Source organism: Podarcis bocagei (genome assembly GCF_964188305.1).
Source record: "Podarcis bocagei genome assembly, chromosome: 2".
NCBI lineage: Eukaryota > Metazoa > Chordata > Lepidosauria > Squamata > Lacertidae > Podarcis > Podarcis bocagei.
In genome coordinates, this window is record NC_138126.1 from 53,403,624 (window position 1) to 53,427,464 (window position 23,841).

At 42.2% G+C, this 23,841-nt stretch overlaps 2 protein-coding genes across 10 annotated transcripts in view; one reads left to right on the forward strand and one right to left on the reverse strand.

Annotated features, from left to right (window-relative positions):
* The window catches only part of LOC308577174 (uncharacterized protein), a 105,043-nt gene extending 99,443 nt beyond the window's left edge, over positions 1–5,600 (reverse strand). For 5 of the 9 annotated variants that reach the window (XR_014003484.1, XR_014003485.1, XR_014003486.1 and 2 more), the window contains exon 1: positions 554–1,376. Coding sequence is in view for 1 of the 9 variants with exons in the window: in XM_081177207.1 (XP_081033333.1) it covers positions 554–652; positions 2,083–2,104 (121 nt within the window). In the remaining 8 variants the exon portion in view is untranslated. Of the gene's footprint in view, positions 1–553; positions 1,377–2,082 lie in introns of those variants that run through there. The other 4 variants (XR_014003481.1, XR_014003482.1, XR_014003483.1 and 1 more) reach the window with 3 other exon arrangements.
* On the forward strand, positions 1,543–20,473 carry RAB43 (RAB43, member RAS oncogene family). Its single transcript, XM_081177142.1, has 3 exons — positions 1,543–1,899; positions 10,104–10,287; positions 11,793–20,473. The coding sequence occupies exons 1-3, from the start codon at positions 1,684–1,686 to the stop codon at positions 12,038–12,040; spliced, it is 648 nt and encodes a 215-aa protein (XP_081033268.1). The 5' UTR covers positions 1,543–1,683; the 3' UTR covers positions 12,041–20,473.
* The last annotated feature ends 3,368 nt before the right edge of the window (positions 20,474–23,841 follow it).

Here is a 23,841-nt window from a genome sequence, read left to right on the forward strand (position 1 = left end):
TTATTTTCTGAATGAAACCAGTTTTCAGGAGCAAAAAATATGCACTTGTGTGGACTGCATAGAAAAAGAACAAGTACTGTCTCCGCTGATTCCATAATAAAATGTCATGTGAACACACCAGCATCTGGGGCTGGCGAGGAGTTTAATGGCATACTCATTTGAGTGTTCAGGAATACTAAATGAAGCTGGATGATGTGGAATAGTATTAGGCTGCCACAAACTATGGGTTGCCTTAGGCTATAACAGTACAAGTAGTGATTTTATTATGAGGGGGAAAGATACAGCCTAAGGTAGCATATTTGGGGGGTGTTTTATACAGTTTATTCTCCAGCACAAGAAGGATTAAAGCAGGGAAAACGAATCCACTCCACAAACATGGGATATTTCCCAGGGCACAATTCTTACTGCCATAAAAAGGGCTAATTTCTTTTCTAAAAAACCAATGTCCTGGAATATCACCCTATGACTTCACTGAACTTTACAGTGGGAAAAGTGTGGTGCCCCCCCCCCACTCAAATGGGACTACTTAACATCAGAAGGAAGGCATACTTACCTAAATAGCCCTCACAAAATATCCTATCATTCTTCATACATGGCAAGTCAAGAGACCGTCTCCAGCTATCATAGTTGATTCCCTCCTGCCTTTCCTTCTCTGTTTTGACAAGGCAAGCAATGAGGAAGATGGAAATTGGCCTCATGTTGCTTTCCAGAACCAACTATTTCTGAGATCAACAGTGCAAACCTATACCAATGGGACTTAACCTCTAAGCAAATTATTGGATTTCAGCCTAAATCTGCATCCCTATGTAACATAGCCTATGTATACTTGTACCTGGGAATAATCAGTGGGTCTTCAGAGGAAACATCAACAGGACTGCCTTGTGGGGGGAAACTTTTTAAAAGAGCTTGTTCACACGTGGCTATCCAAAGGACTAATGAAGCTGCCCAGCAAAGGCCAGACCACAAGGAAGGTGGATCTGGGTTTGTTTGTTTTTAATAAAAATAATAATGGTAGAGCCCATTCGTTCCACTGGGATCTCTTCCTCCAGTGTTCTGCTTGCAGGCATTGGAAGACGTTACACAATTTCGGCCAAAACTCACGGGGTACCGCCTAAGGCAGCAGCCTCACCCTGCCCAATGGCTGGGCGGCTCTGCTAAGCACATACACGTGTTCTTAAGGTTCCGTACACGTGGTAGGCAAATCCTCCCGCTCGCCCTCAGTATAAGGGAAGCGTCTTCCTTTTCCTAAAATTTGAGGCGCGACCCTTCTCGGGCGGCTGCTTCCCCTCGCGGCTTCGGGCTGGGATATCCCTGCGCTGCCTGTGCCGGCCCTCAGCGCGAAGTGTGAAGGCAGGTCGGAGTTTCCCCGCCCCTCGTCCCGCCTGCCGCCACCTGAGGCGACGCTTCCCTCCTTCTCGCCCGCCCTTCCTGGCAAATGCATGAGGAAGAGCTTGCGGCTCCCACTGCGCATGCCCAGTCACCCGGTCTGGCGGGGCCGGGGACGATGCTGAGGCGGTCGCAGTCGCGGCCCAGACAGGCGCTCAAGGGGCGGCGAGCTCAGCGCTAGGCCGGGCCCAGCGCCGCGGAGCTCCCCGCCGCTGTGGAGCTGAGGAGGCCAAAGGAAGCAGCGGCAAGAGGTGCCCCAGCGCCAGCGCCGCCGCCTCCGCCTCCGCCGCTGCCGCCATGCCGGGTCCCCCCGTGGCAGGAGCGCCCCCCGGGCCGGACCCGGAGGAGCGCTACGACTTCCTCTTCAAGCTGGTGCTGATCGGCGACGCCAGCGTGGGCAAGACGTGCCTGGTGCAGCGCTTCAAGACCGGGGCCTTCGCCGAGAGGCAGGGCAGCACCATCGGCGTGGACTTCACCATGAAGAGCCTGGAGATCCAGGGCAAGCGGGTCAAGGTGGGGGTTGGACCGAGTGTGAGAGGAGGGAGGGTGACAAGCAAGGGGGGGGGCTGGCTGGCCTGCCTCTCGCCACGACCCCCCCGCCCCAGTTTGCAAGGGAAGGGGCTTCCTGCTCCTCCCACCCCCACTAGCCAGGCAGGTAACAGGTGTGGGGGAAGGCGGGCTTAGGTGGCACCAGACCTCTCTGTCCTCCTCCTGACATCCACAGAGGTGCACTGAATTCATTGCCAACAGACTTTGCTGAAGGGTTTGTGCTAGAACTTTACCCTAAACTCACTATACTAATTTCAAACAAACAAACTTTGCCCCCCCCCACCAACAGGTAAGGGCATCAGGTGTGGTAGCTCAGAAAGTTTGGACTGTGTGCACTTCGTGCGATAACACACATACATTGGTACCTTGGTTCTTGAACTTAATCCGTTCCGGAAGTCCATTTGACTTCCAAAATGTTCGAAAACCAAGGTGCGGCTTCTGATTGGTGGAGGTGCCCCGGAAACAAAAGCTGACAACTGCATCAGATGTTCGACTTCCGAAAAATGTTTGAAAAACAGGACACTTCCAGGTTTTCGGTGTTTGGGAACCAAGGCATTTGAGTACCAATGCGTTTGAGAACTAAGGTACCACTGTACAGAGTTGGATGCACAATGTCTTCCCTGGCCCACACTGCTGGTCGATCTAAAGAGCATACTGCAGGAATGGTTTTAATCCATTTTGTGTCAAGGATGCGCTTCTCAGGTGCTTGCTGCTGTCATGTATATACAGTGAATTTTCTTAGGCCACTTCCTATTGTGGCAGAGGGATGTAGAGCACATTGATGCACACCACTTGGGAAACTGCCTATCTGGATGTGCGGATAGTACAGATAGTAACTCCTGTTTTGTGCAAAGTCTGATTATTTCAAAATATTTATAGATCAGTTGATTGTACTAAAACCTTAGAGCAGTTTACAAAAAACAACAACAATAAAATCATCAGTAAAAATCAGTTAAAAACAAGTATTTAAAACTTTTTGAAAAAAATCAGCAATAAGATATGAAAACACATGTCAACCTTCTTATGTCTGTATTGGCTTGCCTAAATAAAAATGTTTGTAGGAAGCCCCGGAAAGAGTATAGTGAAGGCACCTGCCTCGTGTGAGTAGGCAGGGAGCTCCAAGTGTGGGTGGCTACCACAATGAAAGATCAACTTCTTACAAGTGTTGAACAAGGATTATGTGGCACTTGTAACAGTGCCAGTTCCTCAGAGTGAAGCAATTGAGTGGGCATATAATATTGTAAAAAGGGATATACAATTGAAAAGTGCTATGTACAAAAGTGCTCTGCAAAAAAATGTTCCCTGTGCATTTCAAACCTTATTTGTATACATAACCTTGTATGGAAATCCCTTTGGGAATGTTATATACCTTTCTGCAATTGCTTGTGAATTGGAAATACTTCCAAGGTTATTTATGAGGAAGCTCCAGGATAACCTCAGTTGGAGCATACCTAAAGGAAACTTCAAAAGGATGTTACATAAACTGTTCAAAATCACCTTCACATCAGTGGCGATAATAAAATGTACAGGATATGGTACACAGTGCTCTAATTGTCAGGGTGTGTTCTGTTATCACCTAGTTAACTTGGTTTTAAGCCATAAAGCTCCCAACAGTCCACGTCACACATCTGTTGAGTCCTGCTAACTACAAAGGCTTGTGCTGTAATACTGTAAGCTTTTTCTTTTCTTTCTTTTTTTCTGTTGCTACACACAGACTTAGGATCCATAGCCTATGTGTTTGCTGTGTTTACGTACTAATGTTGCACACACAGGGACTGGCAAGTCAGTTTAAACGTGATTTCAGCCTCATGCAACCCTAAGGTTTTGTTTTTGCCTGTCTAAAGTCCTTTTAAAATCATGCTAACACAGTACCTTTCTAAAAAATTGACATATCTTTAGGCTATTTGTGCCTCTTACGTTGTTAGACCTCACAGCAAATGCCATTTTCCCCTTTTTGACTGAGAAGTGGAAGCTAAAGGATCACACTAAAAACCATTTTTGAATCTCCCTGTCCACAATGTGACATGTACAGTACCTAGAATGCACAGTGCATATAAGTAATAGGAGAGAGCCTCAAATATGTTTGGTGTTATGACTGTATCCTTTTCTTCAGCATCACACCAGGATTTTCTAAGCTGGTTTGGAAAAGTGTTTCAGACGGTGCTAAACAGGTTTAAGAATAGGCTTGCAACAAATGTCAACAGACTTGTCGCGCAACTGCTTTATCATATGACTCATCTTTCTAAAGTGGCTTAGAAAACTGTCCAAAGTACTAGCAAAGTAAATAGAATGCTTTTCCAGATGCCATCTTGGTTTCGAAACAAATAGCAGAGCGATACTGTTTTCCCAAGGGCAAATGCTCATTACCATAAACATCACTATGACTGTGCAGTGCAGAGTGCGTCCGTACCAGGATTAGAACTCAAGACACTCTTTGCACTCTCAGTACAACTTCATCAGATACAACCTTGGAATATTAACTAACATTGTCAGGCTATAGCACAGGGATGGGGAAGCTGTGGCCCTTTAGATGTTACTTGACTCCAACTCCTTTCAACCCCAGCCAGTGTGATCAATAGTCAGGGATTATGGGAAGTGGAACCCACCAACATTTCGAGGGCCACAGCTTCCCTTCTGTGCTGTAGTATGTGAGAGAGAGAGACCTACATGATTTCCTGTGTGGTAGATGTATCTACTTTTAAATATAGGCTATGTAAGCTGCTGGGGTGGGGGTGAATGAAAAATGTTAATAAACATGGTAGTTTTACTTTACCTTATGTGTTGGAAGAGGATTCCATTAATTAACACCCCCAAGGTTTATTTTTATTTTTATCTAAATATACATTTAGATTTTTAGTCTCTTTTTTCCTTTTTCCCCAGCAAAAAGGCTGTTGAGACATTTTTCCTCTGAGACTGAAGCTTGGTCAAGTTTATATGCCAAACACACACATGAATTGCAAATATTTTCCTTCCTGGGACTCCACCTAGTACCAGGTGTCTCTCTGAAGGGCTCTTGGAGTAGAGCAGTGCCAGCTGAAAAGCTAAAGAAGGCTTCTTACATGTGGCATAAAATAAAAATAAATTTCCTGTGATTGGCAGTTACACATTACTGTAGAAGAAACTAGATACACATAGTCTGCTTTTAGATCCCACTAGTAGATGGTACATAGGTTTTTTGGGTATTTTGAACTAATTTTGGATAGTCTTACATTTGAGAAATTCAAATGACATTTCAGACTTCCTTAGCGGTGTTCAGTACTTGGCTTGGTTTAAATGAGCTTTCCCATATGTGGAGCTTTGACCCTCATGTTGCAGGAAGATAAAATGGGACCATTGTCTTATCTGTGTGACTGCTCCTCTCATAAAACCATTGTCAAATGGGCAGTTTTTTACAAGTTTGAAAACCTTCCATAAGCTTGAATTTGTGTTCTGAGAAAAATACTGCATGCTGCATTTACATTCTTCTTGATTACAGGGGTACCATAGTTTTATTTTGTTCAGTAAAAACTAAAGGTGTTTATTTTAAGAGGCAAATCAGGATAGTGTTTTTAACTGCAGAAGGCTGTGGGGATAGTTGATGTGTTAATTAACCACAATGCATTTCAGTCTCACTGAATACATGACACATATAGCATCCCCCAACCTTCCAGAACAGAATGAGGGTGGGAACTGAATGTGAGAGAGGGAATTGGCAAAATAGTCTAGAGTAAAGAAAATAACAAGGAGCAATCCATCCACATCCCTGTTCTCCCAGGCATCACAGTGATGAGCAGTGCCCCCATTTGCTTTGCAACTACCCCTGAAACCTCCCTGCCTTCCTCCTTCCCACGGCTGTTATCACTAGTATGTTTAAGCTTTGGGGTTACTGCATGGGAAGGGCAGGTTAACTTCCCACCCCATATAGTATTAATCAGGATGGGAGTCATTTCTGTTGTCTTCTCCCACCCCATAATTGTTTTGGTGGGCAAGAGCCCGAAGTGCCTCTCTCCTGTGAGTCACTTTGGAATTCTGACTTGCCAACTTCTATTAGCTTTGTTGGACCATCCAGCTAATGTCTCAAGACTGAGTTTGTGTATGAAACAAAAGAACTGACAAGGGATTTATCCACCTTTTGTCTGGAGACTGGTCAGTTTTGGTTCCCGTTTTAGTTTCCTCTTCGGACGTTGAGTGCTAGTGGTTAGATTCAGGATATGGTTTGGGCTTGCGGGAAGAAGGATTTATATTGCTTGCTCACCAATGTTACAGTCATTATCCAGAAGTGTGGCTGGCATGTTCTAGGCAGCAAACCAAATTACTGTGGCCTACTAGCTGTGGAAAGACCTGCATCTTTACAGCAGTAACTTTGTGCTTTGAACTGGGAAAGTGCAGTGTCATCATGAGAAGTACTTCCTTGAGGCAAGTTGAGAGAATACTGTATAAAACTTCTCTGCATCCTCTAAGTCTTTGTTTTATCAACAGATAACTGCAAAAAGCTGTTACTGTGGTAGGAAGGTCAATGAAGAAGAGATAGCATTTGCGGATCATTGCAGCTAGTTATCAGATTGCTCCATGTTGACACTTAACTCTCATTCTATTTCACATGCATCTGGCAGGATTTCCTGATCTTGAATGCTAAAATAGATCTTTTTGTTCTACCCATGCAAATGCCTGAAGCAATACCCTGACAAGGTTGGTTAGTTTGTGGCTTGACATTGGATAGCTGTCTTCTTATGAACAGCAAATCATGCTGTAGTACAGGCATAGGCAAACTCAGCCCTCCAGATGTTTTGAGTGCTCTGGTCCATGGGGTCACGAAGAGTCGGACATGTCTAAAAGACTAAACAACAACAAAAATGTTTTGAGACTACAATTCCCATCATCCCTGACCACTAGTCCTGTTAGCGAGGGATGGTGGGAGTTGTAGTCCCAAAACAGCTGGAAGGCCGAGTTTGCCTATGCCTGCTGTAGTAGGTCCATGAAAGCAAACTACAGGGGCTGCTAGTACAACCCCAGATGCTACAAGATTTGCCCATCAAAGTCAATCAAGTGTGAGCTTGGGGCATCTCTAGTTTTTGTTACTTGACCCTAAAGAGATGTCTATTCATAAATCTACCACAAATTAGCTATATTAATTGGGAAGAAATTGAATACTTTTCAGATTAGTGTGTACTTTAGTAACTTGCTCACCTTTGCTCAGCACTTGATTTTACAACAAGGAATCCCATGTGTCGCTTATGCAAATATTTTGTAAGGACATTGATTTCTTAATTATTTTATTAAATGAACCTTCTGTAGGGCTTTATGATAATTTGTTTTGTTAAATCTAATCTTTTGTAATGTCCCTCATGCTGTTTAATGTTTAAATGAAGCAGTTGGCAGTGGTCATTGGGAGATTTGGGGTGCAGTGTCATCAGTTCACTGATGATACCCATCTCTACTTCTCTGTAACATTTGAATCAGGAGAAACTATGCAAGCCCAGGACCAGTGGCTGGACCAAGTGGTGGGCTGAAGGAGGGCCAGTATTGATAGTAATTGATACTATTAATTGACTGATAGTAAGATGGAGACACTGTGGGTATTGTCTTATTTGGATAGGGTTGTAGTCCCCCCCCCCCAAGCAGCAATTTTGCAGCTGGGGATGCAATCTATCTCTGTCACTAGAGGCCCAGTCCCTCAGTGGCTAGGAGTACCTTTTACCAGCTTCAGTTGGTAAGACAGCTACATCCGTTTCAGAACCAGGGTACCTTGACCACTGTCATTCATTTGCTGGCAATCTCCAAATTCGATTACTGCAATGTGCTCTATATGGGGCTGCCCTCAAGGCTTGCCAAGAAACTGCAGCTTGTGCAAAGTGAAACAACTTCACTGCTCACTGGGACAGAATATTCCCATCCTATTGCTCTACTCTTGCACAAATCTCATTAGCTTGCAATTAGCTACTAGCCTAAGTTCAAGGTACTAGTACTGGTGTACAAAAACCCTATATAGCTTGTAAGCAGGTTACCTAAAATATTGTTACAAGAAAGGAGATTCCAACTAGACTTCAGGAATAAGATTTTGACAGTAAGAGCTGTTTGACAGTGCAATGGATTTGCTCAGGAGGTGGCGGACTCTCCTTTATTGGACGTTTTAAAGCAGATGTTGGATGGGCATCTGTCATGGATGTGTTAGTTGAGATTCCTGTATTGCAGGGGGGTTGGACTAGATGACCCTGAGGATCCCTTCCAACTCTACAACTCTAATCTGCAGCTGTTTGAATAGAATGACAGCCCATATGTGTGCAGAATTTGAAAACACAGTGGCAGATTGAAATGAGATTTCTGATCTGTAGACATGGTCCACATATACCCATTTCTCATCTCATGTTTAAAAATATTATTAAAACAAATGCTCTGCAGGCACATTTCATATGAAATACTTGAAAGTTTCCTATATAGGACATGGTCTAATAATAATAATAATAATAATAATAATAATAATAATAATAATAATAATATTTTAATATTTATACCCCGCCCATCTGGCTGGGTTTCCCCAGCAACTCTGGGCGGCTTTCAACAACATATTGAAATACAATAGTCTATTAAACATTAAAAGCTTCCCTAAACAGGGCTGCCTTCAGATGTCTTCTAAAAGTCTGGTAGTTATTTTTCTCTTTGATATCTGGTGGGAGGGCATTCCACAGGGCGGGTGCCACTACCGAGAAAGCCCTCTGCCAGGTTCCCTGTAACTTGGCTTCTCGTAGCGAGGGAACTGCCAGAAGGCCCTCGGCACTGGGCCTCAGTGTCCGGGCAGAACAATGGGGGTGGAGACGCTCCTTCAGGTATACTGGACTGAGGCCGTTTAGGGCTTTAAAGGTCAGCACCAACACTTTGAATTGTGCTTGGAAATGTACTGGGAGCCAATGTAGGTCTTTCAAGACTGGTGTTATGTGGTCTCGGCGGCCGCTCCCAATCACCAGTCTAGTTGCCACATTTTGGATTAGTTGTAGTTTCTGGGTCACCTTCAAAGGTAGCCCCACATAGAGCGCATTGCAGTAGTCCAAGCGAGAGATAACTAGAGCATGCACCACTGTGGCGGGACAGTCTGCGGGCAGGTAGGGTCTCAACCTGCGTACCAGATGGAGCTGGTAGACAGCTGCCCTGGACACCGAATTGACCTGCGCCTCCTTGAACAGCTGTGAATCCAAAATGACTCTCAGGCTGCGCACCCGGTCCTTCAGGGGCACAGTTACCCCATTCGGGACCAGGGAGTCCTCCATACCTGCCCACCTCCTGTCCCCCCAAAACAGTAATTCTGTCTTGTCAGGATTCAACCTCAAACTGTTAGCCACCATCCATCCTCCAACCGCCTCCAGACACTCACACAGGACCTTCACTGCCTTCACTGGTGATTTGAAAGAGAGGTAGAGCTGGGTATCATCCGCATACTGATGAACACCCAGTCTAAACCCCCTGATGATCTCTCCCAGTGGCTGCATGTAGATGTTGAAAAGCATGGGGGAGAGGACAGAACCCTGAGGCACCCCACAAGTGAGGGCCCAGGGGTCTGAACACTCATCCCCCACCACCACTTTCTGAACACGGCCCAGGAGGAAGGAGCAGAACCACTTCATAACAGTCCACCCAGCTCCCAGCCCCTCTAGACGGTCCAGAAGGATGTTATGGTCGATGGTGTCAAAAGCTGCTGAGATATCCAGCAGAACTAGGAAACAGTTCTCAGCTTTGTCCCTAGCCCGCCAGAGATCATCAACCAGTGCGACCAAGGCAGTTTCAGTCCCATGATGAGGCCTGAATCCTGACTGGAAGGGATCCAAACCCATTTCTCCTCTCAAGTTTAAAAATTTTATTAAAACAAAAAATAATTGTACACTTCTGTAGTAAATACAGTGGTACCTCGGGTTAAGTACTTAATTCGTTCCGGAGGTCCATTCTTAACCTGAAACTGTTCTTAACCTGAAGCACCACTTTAGCTAATGAGGCCTCCTGCTGCCACCGTGCCGCCGGAGCACAATTTCTGTTCTTATCCTGAAGCACTATTTCTGGGTTAGCGGAGTCTGTAACCTGAAGCGTATGTAACCTGAGGTACCACTGTATCTCCCCCCCCCCCCCGCTGTTGAGATAAGACATATCGCCTGAGAAATACAACCAATATCTTGTAAGACCTAACCACTTCTTTATTTTTTTAGTTGCAGATCTGGGACACAGCTGGTCAAGAACGGTTTCGGACCATCACCCAGAGTTACTATCGAAGTGCCAATGGAGCTATTCTAGCCTATGACATTAGCAAGAGAGGCTCTTTCCAGTCTATTCCTCGCTGGATCGAGGATGTGAGGAAATATGCAGGTTCCAACATAGTACAATTGCTGATTGGTGAGTGTGGGGTATATTTTGGAATGAGCTAGAAATACAAATTGCTATGCTTCTACTTAATAGGACAATAGCAGCCAGTGCAGAGATATTTTCTTTATTTCCTGGATATCTTGGAGATGAAGAGACATATATTCTCAGAGTTTGGAAAGCTTTGGCTTTTGGTTCCTACTGCAGTTCACATTTCCACATCATGCATTTTTGTTTGCTCTTGGGAAAAACTGGTTTAGGATTCTATAGCCTTTATTCTTTTTCAAATTCAAAAATACATTTTAAAATACTAGGAATTATTTGAGCAAAGCACTATTGTGCCTTCAGGTCCTCTGGGATTTGACTCTTATAGTTTATAATATATGGTAAAGCTCCAGCATACTTTAAGCCAGTTCTGTTTTTCTAGAAAAAGAGGAACTCACCATGAATGCCTCCTTTGTTCTCTTATAATGGCAACGGCGCCCACCTGAGAGGTGCTGGAACTGAGTTCTGCCTGAAAAAAGCCCTGCTTTAAACTGAATAGCACAAACTATAGCTTATGTCCAATATGCCAAATGTACTTTGTTACGGATATATTTTACTCTTCATTGCAGTTTATATATACAGTCTAGAACTGGCACTGTAGGTAGACATTCAGAATCATATTACTTCCAGAGATAAAAGCTGTATTTAAACCATAGTTTAATGTTACATCCTTGGTGGCGAATCTCATCTACAGATTGTTTGAATCAAGCCAGCTTCATGGTTTGAAGCTGGCTTGTTTCCACCTTGTCCAGTTAAGCTTCACCACTGTTAGCTGGCTTTGGATGGCATGATAAGCTGCAGTTAATAAAAAATGGAAGTGAAAGCTTTCATTCTTATACTTGTGGCTGTGCCAGAGGAGGGGGTTTGGGAATTCCATTCCACCTTGCTGCAGACATGTGACATGTAACAATCCCACATATCTGCAGCAAGGGTGGAATGGAATTCCCAACACGAAGCAGGAATCCTAACAGGGGATTGGGGAATGCATGAGCCTGGGTGGAGGTTAGACTCATTTCATCAAGACAAACCATGGTTTATTGTGATGTCCAAACACCGCCAATGAAATACAGAATAAGGAAAATGAACGTTAGTATAGGAATTAATAGTGTGTGGGCTGCACAGAACCTTTAATTAGACAAAGTAACTATGTTGAAGGTTAATGCTTCCTAAGCATCAAAACAGGATGAAATTTTAAATCCACAATCCAGAGTGCAAAATGTTATAAACCTATAGTGGCTCGGATTTCTTCGTCCTTCCTCCACAGACTTTCTATCAGCTTCTACTTTCACCTGCTCTTTCTCATCTCCAAGATAAGTGGCATCTCATCTCCAGCCTACTTCCTTCACCTGTGCGATTCTGCTGCTTTCCAAGCACCCTTCCACAAGTCACTGCTTTGTGTCTCTCCCCTCCCTCCTATGGCTGAACTCTTTCCCTGACCGTAGGAGATGCATTTACAAAATTAATCTGTAAACAATTCCACTTTCTCCTGCCAGGAAACAAGTCTGACCTAAGTGACCGTCGGGAGGTTCAGCTAGAGGAAGCTCAGAGTCTGGCTGAGCATTATGACATCACCTGTGCCATAGAGACTTCTGCAAAGGACTCCAGCAACGTGGAGGAGGCTTTTGTAAAGATGGCAACAGAGTTAATGATGAGGCACGGAGGCCCCATGTTCAGTGAGCAAAACACAGACAGCATCAAACTTGACAGCAAGGATGTGGAAGGATGGGGGTGTGGTTGCTGATGCAGGTTATGTTATCTCTAACTCTTACTGGAATTACGAGGGTACCTGTCCTTCCCTTATAATTACACACACACACCCCGTGCTGCATAACAAAGCAGCAGTATCCTTTTCCTGCAAGCCCAATATTTTTGTAGGTTAGACATTAACATTTGCAGGATAATTTTCAATATGAAGGGGCTTTCTTTTGTAGATCTAAAAGTTAGCCTTCTACGGCCGTTACTCTGTAGCAGTTTCTACCACCTTCTTTTCAGAGGAACTTGTGCAATTTGAAAGTTAAGTTGCACAGAAGGAAGCCACTGGGATCTCTTTGTATGAAATTGTCTGAACAAGAAATTACTGTGTTACCTGTTGTAAATCCCTGTACATGGGAAGAAGACACTTCTGCTTTTATGTCAGTGAGTCTTAACACTGCCTCTGTTTTTAAACTCTCAGCATTCCAAGAATCAAAGAATCAGAAACTGCACAGTGTCATTCAATTTCTCTGCAGGGACGTTTCAAGTATGAAATACTTGAAAGTTTCCTATATAGGACAAATCAGCTAACATTTGTTCAATATGAGGAACCTCCATAGAAGATAGGTTTTTCTAGACATTAAATGTAGCATGTGGCGAGGGTTGATTAATGCTGTGGGTGCAAAGCTAGCTGGACAGTTTTTTGTCTCACATTTTTCAGGCAAAGAGAGAAACCAGTATGAGTAGAACTGAACTGAACACATGGGTCACTAATTTATTTTCTTTATTTCCATCTTGGAAGACTTGATCCTAAAAACATTTCATTGAATGGAAGTCCTACTGATTTCAACAGAACCTTCTTGGAGCGTAAATGCATTTGAAAATTCATCAGGCTCACTTCCAAGTAAATAGGCTTAGGATTGTAATGTCAATATTAAAGTTTGTTCATCATTTATTTTGCACATTTTTATAGCCCCCTTCTTGGAGATAACATTGTGTACCTCTAATATTCAGTGTTATTAATTTCATTTAAAATTCATATTCAGTACCTATGAAAGATGATGTTTTTGTTTTTTTACCATTTGCTTCTTTAATTGCTGGAGTGCATCAAATCATTTTTATTGAAGCTTAGTTTCAGTTACATATGCTGATCATTAATGTTTTTGCTGGAGTATTTTTTCCATAGGATGTCATCCAGCTAGAGCTTCTTCCTATTTAACTTTAGATATTAAATTTTTGGAGGAAATTGCAAATCATAAATTATTTAAGGTTGTTTTATTTTTTGTGCCATGAAATCAGCTCCTCGTGAAGTTTGTCTGGGCCAGTTTTGTTAAGAAATTGATAAGTGTCTGTAAACTGCACAGTCAGGTATAGGTGATCCCTGCTAATTTTCCTTAAAAGTCCACCCATGTTATGGAGCCCCTATAAATCATGAAGCAATTGCTCTCATGTCAGAAATTGGCTCAGGAGCTCCCAACGTGGGACACATTTTGTGAGTTGTAGGATAACCCTTTTAAATAATTGAACCTGTTCTCTTGTGGATCCCCCCACCCCTGCCACTATTAGTCAGTGCCACAGCACGTTCTTTCAAATGGTATCTTCTCGTTTCTGTGAGAGAGAAAAAATCTTCTCTTTTTTGGTAGGTCTGCAATGTATTAATGAAACTATGTGACTGATTCTGCTCAGCACATTTAACTTAAGGAGAGTTTATGTTTGTCTCAGGTTAAAGTTATGCCTGCAGTTAAGATGTGTAGATGTTGCCCACGTTTTTCCCCTCTTTTTAGCACCTTAAAACTAAAATAGGTTGAATAAAGGATTGAAAGCAGAGGGAAAAATGCATCAGCAGAGGCTAAAGGAAGCTGACTTTCCCACTTGCAGAAGGTGTCTCCACCTGATTTTCAGGGATCTCCTCTTTCCTCTCAGTTTTCTCCCCCCACCCCCGTGATACATCCCACTCCATACAGCAGGGATTGGGGGGCTGTCAGAAGAAAGAGGGGGTGGAAAGTAAACTTTCGGTGCACTTTTCTTTGGATTCAACTCCAAAGTATCTGCAAGCTGTTAAGCCAGCTTTTCAGTGCTTAATGTATTGTACCTATTAAAAGGCCTTCAATTCAGAGCAAAGGACAAAGTCTCTGAAAAGCAGGTCCCTGCACCTGGACACTCAGAAGTCCCTGATTGTGTTAGGAAAATGCATATTGTAAATTCAGATTATAATTCGAAAACATCAATTTATGGTTATTTCAATTAGCATTAAAGAGAGAAGACCTGGATAAGTTTGGTATCTCAGATCATTTTTAGAAATTGATATGATTAACCAGAAAATCCACCCATAGCTATAAAAAATTTGGCACCTTCTGTCTATTTTGGTTTTTGTCTTACAAAGTAACTGACTGTAAAATTTGTTTAATTAAAAAACTCATCCCACTGTTTCCAATCAAAGGTGGACCCCAAATGGGTTCTGTTGTGTTTTTGCTTGTAGTTTTGAGAGCAGCGGCTTTGATTTCAAGTGTGTTAGATATTATAAATAAAGAGGCCTTACTTTCTGTTAGGGATAGTTTTCACAACTATGTTTTACATAGAAATGCAGTGTGAGGTGTGACAAAGAAGTTTTGCTTCTAAATAGGACTTCATACCAGGAGACGTCAGGTCCACTGCATCCAGAAATTAAAAAAGCACTGATTGCCCGGCAGTAACTAATCACTGTATTTGGGAGTTACAGAAAACTCCAGTGATTACCTTAACTAATTGTTGGTATCAAACAAATGTTTCTACACTGTGAGTACAGTCCTCCAGGCACTTCGGTTGCATAATTTAAACGAATAGAAGCTGATTAGCAACTGTGCCTAGTGGGCTTGGATCCATCCCCTTTAGACCAAGCCCTAAACTGATGTGCCTGTGTTGTGCAGGAAAGTTTACATCATAGCCAGGTCTCAAATCAACTGAGGGCTGTAAGGGTCTCCTCCAGCTAACTCTTTGATTAACTGATGCCATTACATCTTTAGGATCCCTTTGGATGGATTCTGACATGATGGTGCTCCCACGATGATGACGGTGATGATTTTAGAAATTGATCCTTAAATCTACATTCTGGGTGTGATCTATATAAGATTTCCAGGGTTTAAGTGAACAGGATCCTGTTGGATTCTGCTCACAAGATTGTAGTCACAGGCTCCCAGTTCAAGACATTATTCTGGGACCACCAAAGGTTTCAGAATCGACCTGCTGCCTCCGATCTATGCACATTTTATAGCAAGTATGTTGAGAATACACAGAACTCAGCTGTTAGTGTTGTCTCGACATTCTGTATTCTGATGTAGCCTGAGAGTGAGTGAACAGAATACAATGGATCTTTTTCCAAATTGGGTTCCTTGTGAGCCTACTCTTGTAGTCCTTGAATAGCCCTGAATTTGCTACAAGTTGAGTTCTTTCTCCAGGCCAGTCATACAGATAAGATTGTACTGTACTGTAGCTCACCAAACATTGTGAAGGGACTGGCTTTTGTTACAAACAAATGCTTGTTGCTTCTTTGCTAACGTAGGTAAATTTGAGACCTAACTTTAAAGAGTAATACGAACCTATCTCGTATTTACAGAGTGTTCTCACACCCTTTGGAGCCAGTGCCTAGTAAAAGGGCATGAGCTGTTAACAGAATAGTGCAAGCAACTGGCAGCTGCCAAAGCCACCTGTATCACTGTGGATCTGTGTGTGTTCTTGCAAGTGTTTCATTGAAAAAGTGGTAATGAGGTTGCAACAGATGGGATGGCTAAGCAGCTACTCTTTGTGTGTGATCCCTCTCTTCCTAGAGTGCTTAAACCTGATGCCCTACCAGGAGATGGTGGAGTTGGTGGTAATGATTACTTGGGGATTGGTGAATGTGTAATAGGGGCTTATCTGTGGTTGGGAAGGCGGGAACAGATATGCATCCATATACAGAGACAACAATGACCTTGTCTTATACTCAAGTGGCATGTAGTGCTAGTTGTCCTAGGGATCTCTCCTATGGAAGATGGCAGAATGCACTGCAGGATAGAATTCAGGATTGTATCCCTAGACTATTGGGTCTGGTCTTTTAATGGGGGAACTTGGTGAGAAAACATTCAAAACAGTCTCTTATCACTGGAAAGAAACTAAGCACTTTGTTTTTCCTCAGTCTTTTTAGTACAACCAATAGCTGGTTCCCACAAGTTTATTGTGCAGGAAATCTTTTAATCAGACGGAAAATGCATCTCTCAAAAGAAGCTTCCCAGTACAATATAGAAAGAATCACCCATCTTGGACACTAGGAAACAAGAATTCTTTGCTACAAATAAATGCCTTTTTCTGCCTAGGATTTCTTTTCTTTCCCTCCAGACTCAGAGCTAAGTCACATTTTACTTTAGCAGTGGCAGCGGAAGAGCATTCTTCTGGTTGTTTTGCCACTGGCCCAGATCATGTGCATTGGCCCTCAGCTACCCTGCAGATGATCTGTGGAGTTTGTCTGGTTCAGTCAGAGGTTATATAAAAATAAGTTGCAAATTGCTTTGCCCTAAATCCAGTTTTTTCTTTCAAAATATTGTACAACTCCCTTAGATGAATGAACTAGTCTTGTATCATTCAACATTGCTAGATCAGAATAAAACACACTTGCATGCTAAAGACACAAAACAATAGAAGAGGGAAATGCATTTGCCAAAATCAGTTTAGCATAGAATGTAGATGCATAGGCAGATTTCACAGATATCGCTAGAAGCAGCACATAGAGCACACACAAGATTCTGACGCTGATACTAAATAGATAATCATTTGTACTAAAGACAATTCTCAATTAGGGTTTGGGTGCTTCAGATGTGCCACATTTGTTACATAGAAAGCATGTTTTGTGGCATATTTTCTGCACAAAAAATGCTGTTACTAAACCTGCCTGTCCAGTTAAGCATATATGTAAATTTCACAATTGATGGCACCAGACATGCTTTTTACCATTTATAATTTGATTCTTTTTGTAGCAGAGCTTTTTAAAAAATAAAGTACAAACACTTACTAAAATAGAGTTCTATTTGTGTCCAAATTAACTTGGAAGTCTTTCATTAGAAGTGAGTACATTAAATCTTGCATTAGAAGGGAGTACATTAAATGTGTGATTATGTAGCCTGTGAGGAGAGTTTATGGCCTAAATCTTTGAAAACTGTTTCCTGGTAGTTGGAACATAATCTAGACTTTTAAAGAGTAGCTCATAGTTTTGAAAACTTTTCTGTTTATAGCAATAGCTATCAGCCTTAAAATACTATTATTTGTAGTTCTTTTTTCTTCTTCCTTTACTGGCTTGCAAGATTAAATATAAATTTTGCTATACAACAAGGAAAATATAGTTTATAAGTACTATGGATTTCACCATTTTTATAAGCATAGTACTTGTCCACAAAAATATTTTCCAAATGGCATAGCTTTCTTTTAGATGCCCGCCTTACTATCCTATTGGCAATTTCCATCTTAATGCATAATCTATGCAAATATTTGTTAATCTAAGATGTGAATTTAGTACAGTGCCTTCCTTTTGTGTTTTTTCAAAACATATGAAATTAGGTAATGTTGGACATATATATAGATACTTACACCTAGTTATGTTTATCATTGACCCAGTACGAGATTGGATTATTCTTTATTAGACACAAAGGTCTCCAAGTGACTTACAAGACATTTAAAAGCAAAAGGCCAGATTCAACTAACTGGTCCCACCAGTGGAAGCCCACAAAAGGGCTTTCCCCTGTCTCCTCCTCCCTGTGCCCTCTCAGTTTGCCCTGTGGGGGTTGGGAGAACCCGCAGGATGGTGTATGGGAAGAGAAGAGGGGAAATTGTTCCACTGGGCAAACAGAAATGTTTGTGCTGACAAACATTTGTACTGGTGCACTAACAGAATGTACATGGCAGCAAATATCGGCCACCATAGTAGGTAATACATCACACATATAATCAATCATCCAGCCAGAGTGACTTTGTATATTACCTAAAAGTGTAGGAAGAGACGTCACACTTTTTGCTCTTTTCACTAACTCTGTAATGTTGAAGGAGGAACTTGCACGTCTCTCATGGAAAGAGGAGGTGGAGGAATTGGCAGAGCTGTTCCTACTTTCTCTTTCTTTCTTTCTGTTCTCTTTTTCAAATGTGCAAAGTCACCCTGGTGGTCTAAATAAATACAATCTTTGCTTCAGAACAAAATGGTGAGTTATATTAGATAAAGCACCAGTTTCTCTGAATCCTCTTTCCCTACTTTTAAAACCGATCATCCAGGCAGCGACAGCAGAAGTAAATGCCTTCTGCCTTGCTCTCAACATCTGTGTTTGCTTTCCTTTCCTTCCCTCTTCCTGCTCCTCCCTGACGTTTTTCTGGCCCTGTTACGGTCATGGCTCTGCTTTGCGCTTTTATTCCCAACTTTTAAAATAAACAGGGAGGTGGCAGCATCAGAATTAAGGACTTGGTGACGGCAACTTTTGAATTGCTCTGATGGGCAGAGCTGTCAGAAGTGTGGAAAACCTGGAACTTGAGAAGTGTAAGGAAAACATGCTGAGTATTATGGGTGTGATTTAGTGGATGAAAACTTTCCCCTTGGTCCCAAATTTGGGTACCAGGAAATAACATGGAATGGGACCTCTCTGTATTTAGGACCAGTGTGTAAGCTCTCTACCTCACTGCACAGCGATCCTGAATCCCTTCTAATTTGTACAACTAGGAAAGAAATTTACAGGGTATAGTAAATAGACAATCTGGAATGGTTTGATACTATGGTTGCCTATGGTGCTTATACACTATCTTAGCTGCTTTGATTGTATTTTGAGAAAATAAAAAGTGCATGAGTGAGACACGTGCATGCTCTTAATATATTGCTGTTGGTCCCAGTCCTCTTATTGTGATGCTAATAATTTTGCAGTTTATGAAATCTGGTTGCTTGTACTGTGGTATACAAAACTGTAGGAAAGTTTTTGTTTTTGTTTTTAAGCTCTCTGCGGAGAGCGGATGTTTGAGAGATTCTCAAGATTTAGAGAACTATTCCCTACCTTCCCAAAATTTTAGCTCTCACAAGAAAGACATGCATGCATGTCCAGCCTTCCATACACAGTTTTACTTCATTAAGACCCACATACAAATTAGCTCTATTTGTGCAACTGCATTGTGATGTGTGTTCTCCAGGCCCCATCCATAGTGATACAAAAGATGTAATAGAAGAACATAGTGCCCCTAATCTGCCTAAGATTACAATCCTACACATGTGTACTGGGGAATAAATACCATAGAAATCAATTGACCCTACTAAGTATACATGATTGGGATTGTTTTTATAGCCAGTGGAAAATAAGTGATATGTATTGGGCCGCAGCTCTTTAAGTCCTGCTGAGATTAATGAGATTTAACGACAACTTCGCATATCTTTATGAGAATCAGTACTTTGATGTGAGCAGGTTAATCCAAATACTATCTCTAGTTCAGTTTACATACACTGACTAAAATAACTTACAATGATTTGGGCAGTAGTAGGGAAGGACAAGTTAAACCTTTTCTTTCTCCCATCTCTGCTCAGAAGCATGCCCTTCCTGCAGCTGTTTGCCCATCCATGGGGGCAGATACAGAGATGTCTCAATACCTATTAAGTGCAGCGAAATTTGTCGTGTGTGTGTGTGTGTGTGTGTGTGTGTGTGTGTGTGTGTGTCTCTATCACACTTTTTGCTGTTGGCAACTAAGCCTGACCATCAGGTCATAGTCTGATGGTAGAATCTGTAGAAAGATAGCACAAGGCTATAAATTCAGGTATTGGGGATGGGGATGGAAATGCAAGTCTGCGATTGTGGTGTTGGCACAGTCTGGAATGTGACAGAGATAATGCCTGCACTACTTTTGAAAGTGGTTTTTAGGGAAATATTTAGTGATGAATACTGACACGGTCTTTGGAGGTTCCTCATGTGCTCTGTGTTGTCAGTGGCATTTCCTATTCTGTAATAGTGCCTCAGATGTTGGTGTGTGGTTAAAAAAATAAATCTCATGTCCCAGGGACATGCAGCTTCCACTAGCCATAAAAAAGGCCTGGCTTACATACATAGCGGGGAGAAAGTTCTGATTCATATTGAATTCATTCACTTCATTCCAAAAAGGACTTTAAAAGGTTTGAAGAACTCCGGTGTAAACTGAAGTGTTCTGCATTTTTTTAGAAGTTTTATTGCTTGTAATAATCAAGGTTTCTGGGAACAGGCCTAGAGCCCATCTTTCTGATCACCGGCAACTGTCTTGCTTTTCCTAGCACAGTGTTTACCAGGTGGGGTGGAATGCAAGATGGCAAGGGAACAAAGCTTGCGTACAATAGTCAATTTTGACGTTTTATTGTCACCTATTTATGAATTTATAAGAAAAAGAAGTTTATTTTTAAAAACTATGAAACCTACCTTTTTTGTAAATTTTAGCAAAGTCTGTAGCAAATGCATTGTAATGTGTATAATAAAAATGAGCATTTGGCTAATTTGTGTGTGTGTGTGTTTTCATTAACTGCATATAACTACAGTGTCACTATTCACTCAGCACCTAAAGGAAAATAGGTATTGAACAGAAACAGCAGATTTGCTCCCCCTCCCCCAGAAAAGTTTTCTCAATTTTCACCCCAACTTTAAGCTCACCAGAAGGAGCTTAAATGGAGATCTTGTAAACACAGTGCAGCTGCTGACACTTTTTTACCTCTTTGGCACACAGGGTTCAAGCTTCATTGAACTGACATGTTCCCTTCCCATTTGCTTGGCTGAATATTCCAACGACTTAACCCTATTTTACATCTGTAACAGAGAAGTGGAAATGAGAGGGTAGACAGGACTGTGCTACTTCGTTGTAAGGAACTGTTCGTATTTTTAAGATTTAAGAACCTTCTCCTCAAGGTGCTACATTTTGGAGAGGGGGACACCCCACAATTGTAACCTGAGTGCTGAGTGCTCATTCTTCAGCAGGTGTAGATCAGATTTTAAGGGCAATTTGGGAAAGGAGTGAATAAAATAAGTGTGTTGGTCAGAATGTGACTGAGTGGTGTGCATGTGTATGTATAGCTGTTCAAAAGTCCGCTTGGTCCTTGCAAAGTTGGCTGGACTCAAGAATATAGAAAAGCAGGAGAGTCATAGGTGTGGGTTTTGTATTTTTATAAATCAACCAACCAACCAACCAACCAACCAACCAACCAACCGTGCAAGATCCAAGTAGAATTTTGAACAGATGGGGCAGTTATACTTTGAGATTGAGAAGCCAGTATCCTGAGATGCTAAAGCAGCAACTTTTAAAATCTGAGAAGTTGGTTTGTCCACAGCTGCTGAAACCTAAACGTGTGTACCTACTGTTGGATATACATTCACATGGCTTGGCATTTGATTTGTGCTGGGTTTTTTGGAGCAAGCAGGGCCCATTTTTGTAGATCTGCAGGAAATTATTATTGGAAACAATGTGATTCCCAGGATCCAAATGTCCCTGCATCTGAAGCTAGATTGCTATAGCTACAGTGGAAGCAGGCTTCACTATGGCTCAGCTGTTTGCCACGTTCATAGAGTCAGCTGCCACCTCCAAGCATAGATTAAGCAGATGGTTATCAGTGTACTCAGAACAGGTCAACAGCAAGATTCTCTCACAATTTCATTGTTCAAAAAACCAGCAATTAAGCATCCAAAATATGCTAAAGAATAGAAGGTCTAGGAACTGTTCCATTATCTACTATATATTTTGGAAAGTGGTTTGTCCATTTGTTTTCTATACAACCGGACACCTCTCAAAATATCATAACCAAACTCGACACAAGAATTCCCAAGGTGGCGATGGCAGTCCTTGTCAGAATTTAGATGCTGGATGCCATTTTGAATCAAGACAGTGTACCAAAACATCACTTTGGTGTGACTTTGCCCATTTTTTAGCATGAGTTTGGCTACCTCATGAGCTAATATTGCCAAACTTGGCACAAGGGTTTCTGGCGTGGGGATCTATGTCGATGGTTGGGTGCCAGGCACCATTTTGAATGGCAGACTGAAATGTGACTTGGGGTTAGCTATGCCTGTTTATTGGCCATCTCCTGAGATATTATCACCAAACATGGCATGAAGGTTCTCAAGGTCTTCATTATTGTTTGGGTGCCGATGTAATTTTGATTCAAGATGGTGAACCAAGATGTGACTTTGCCTTATTTTTGACATGACTCACAAATTACACTATCCATTTTAAAATCATGATATTTTTTTATTTTCAAAAATTCCCAGACATGGCTGGGCACTCCCTGCTAGTAACCTCATAATGAAAGTTCTGCTGCCTCAGATCAAGAATCCATCTAGACAAGCATTTTGCTTCCGACACAGGCTCCCCCAAACAGCCTGATGGCATTAGTACTTTCTCACCCTTCAGCAACTGGTATTTACTGGCCTGCTACATCTGAATCTGAAAGGTCAGTCTTGTCTTTGCAGGTTTCATTTGTCAATAGTGATTAATCACAAACAGAATGCTAGTGTGGAATTTCCTTGTCCAGAGTGCCAGCTACCTATGCCCTTTTCTAGGACACACATTCTCTCCCCTGACCCTTCATTTTTTTTATTTGCCTCAACGGATTTGGCATTCTGTCAGCACTGAGCTATTTGTATTTCTCTAAACCGGGGGTTGCTTTAGGGACTTCTGCTTATAGTTACAAATGAGAAACTCACAGGCAACACAAAAACACACCTTGCAACCATTGGCCAAAGTTCAGCTTGGGGGAGTGAGAAGCCTTCTGGTGCCAGGGAAGGCCCATGGGCACCATGTTGGTGACACCTATTCTAAACCTTGAAATACTTGACCATATCAATATCTTCTTGTTTCTCGGTTTGGGTACAGTCCTGTTGACACCCAACTCAGTGTGCTAGTAGGAAGAACTTTCTGCCAGTAAGAGCTGTTCAGCAGTGAAACGGTCTACCTCAGGAAGTTGTAGACTCTCCTTGGAGGTTAGATGACCATCTGTCATGGATACTTTAGTTGAGATTCCTGCATTGCAGGGGTTGGACTAGATGACCCTGAGGTCCCTTCCAACTCTGATTCTATGATGTGTTTCATCACATTTTAAAGCCATCTAAGCTAGGGGCATCATGTGGCAGTACCCCAGATTAAGGCTCCCAAGATTTCCCAAACTGCTATATTCAATCATATACACTCCCAGGTACTCAACAAAAAACCCATTGAAACAAAAAGCCCGCCATCAGCTTCTCATGAACTTGCGGGCATTGGACTCTTTCAATTTGGAATAAATGCAACAGAATGTGGGCATTAGGAAGTAGCTGCATTCAGTATACCTCTAATCTGTGTGATGCTTACATCTTGTGAGAGAGGTGGATGCCATGAATCAGTTGGGTGTCACCCTATGAAGGGCAGAGAGTAATGAAGGGAGAATGATTTGGAGAACATGGCTGATTTCTGCCAGCAATTGCTGGGCCGACTCTGAAACTTCCCAGTCCTTCTGGGGCCATATTGCCCTTCTGTTGCTTCAACCTTCCACTCACTGAGCTGCATATGAATGACACTTGTTAATAAATCAGTTCTGGATGTTCTTCTGTCGGTGCTGTTGTTCATATTTTGTCATGCCCTCGATGGAGCATGGTACTAAAAGCCAAATACAACATACAATACAGTGCAGCTCTATACTAGCAGAACCAAAGATAATTAAATACTTAAATAATTAAATACTGCATAAAATTCTGTTTGCTTGTAGTTTGAACAGCTGTTAGACAAGCTGTTTTGCTCTACTGCCCTCTAGTGGATAATGGAGGGAATACTAGCAAATTTGTCTCTTCCACTCACAAGCTCTTAAGTGTTCTTCAGTTGCGGCACAGCTGGTTCACACTTAAC

Bases quoted from the DNA above. Each gene is read 5' to 3' on its own strand.
- RAB43 (XM_081177142.1), top strand. From the start codon at position 1,684: ATGCCGGGTCCCCCCGTGGCAGGAGCGCCCCCCGGGCCGGACCCGGAG. The intron at 1,900-10,103 runs GTGGGGGTTGGA...TTATTTTTTTAG, and splicing joins TCCAGGGCAAGCGGGTCAAG to TTGCAGATCTGGGACACAGC. The intron at 10,288-11,792 runs GTGAGTGTGGGG...TTCTCCTGCCAG, and splicing joins CATAGTACAATTGCTGATTG to GAAACAAGTCTGACCTAAGT.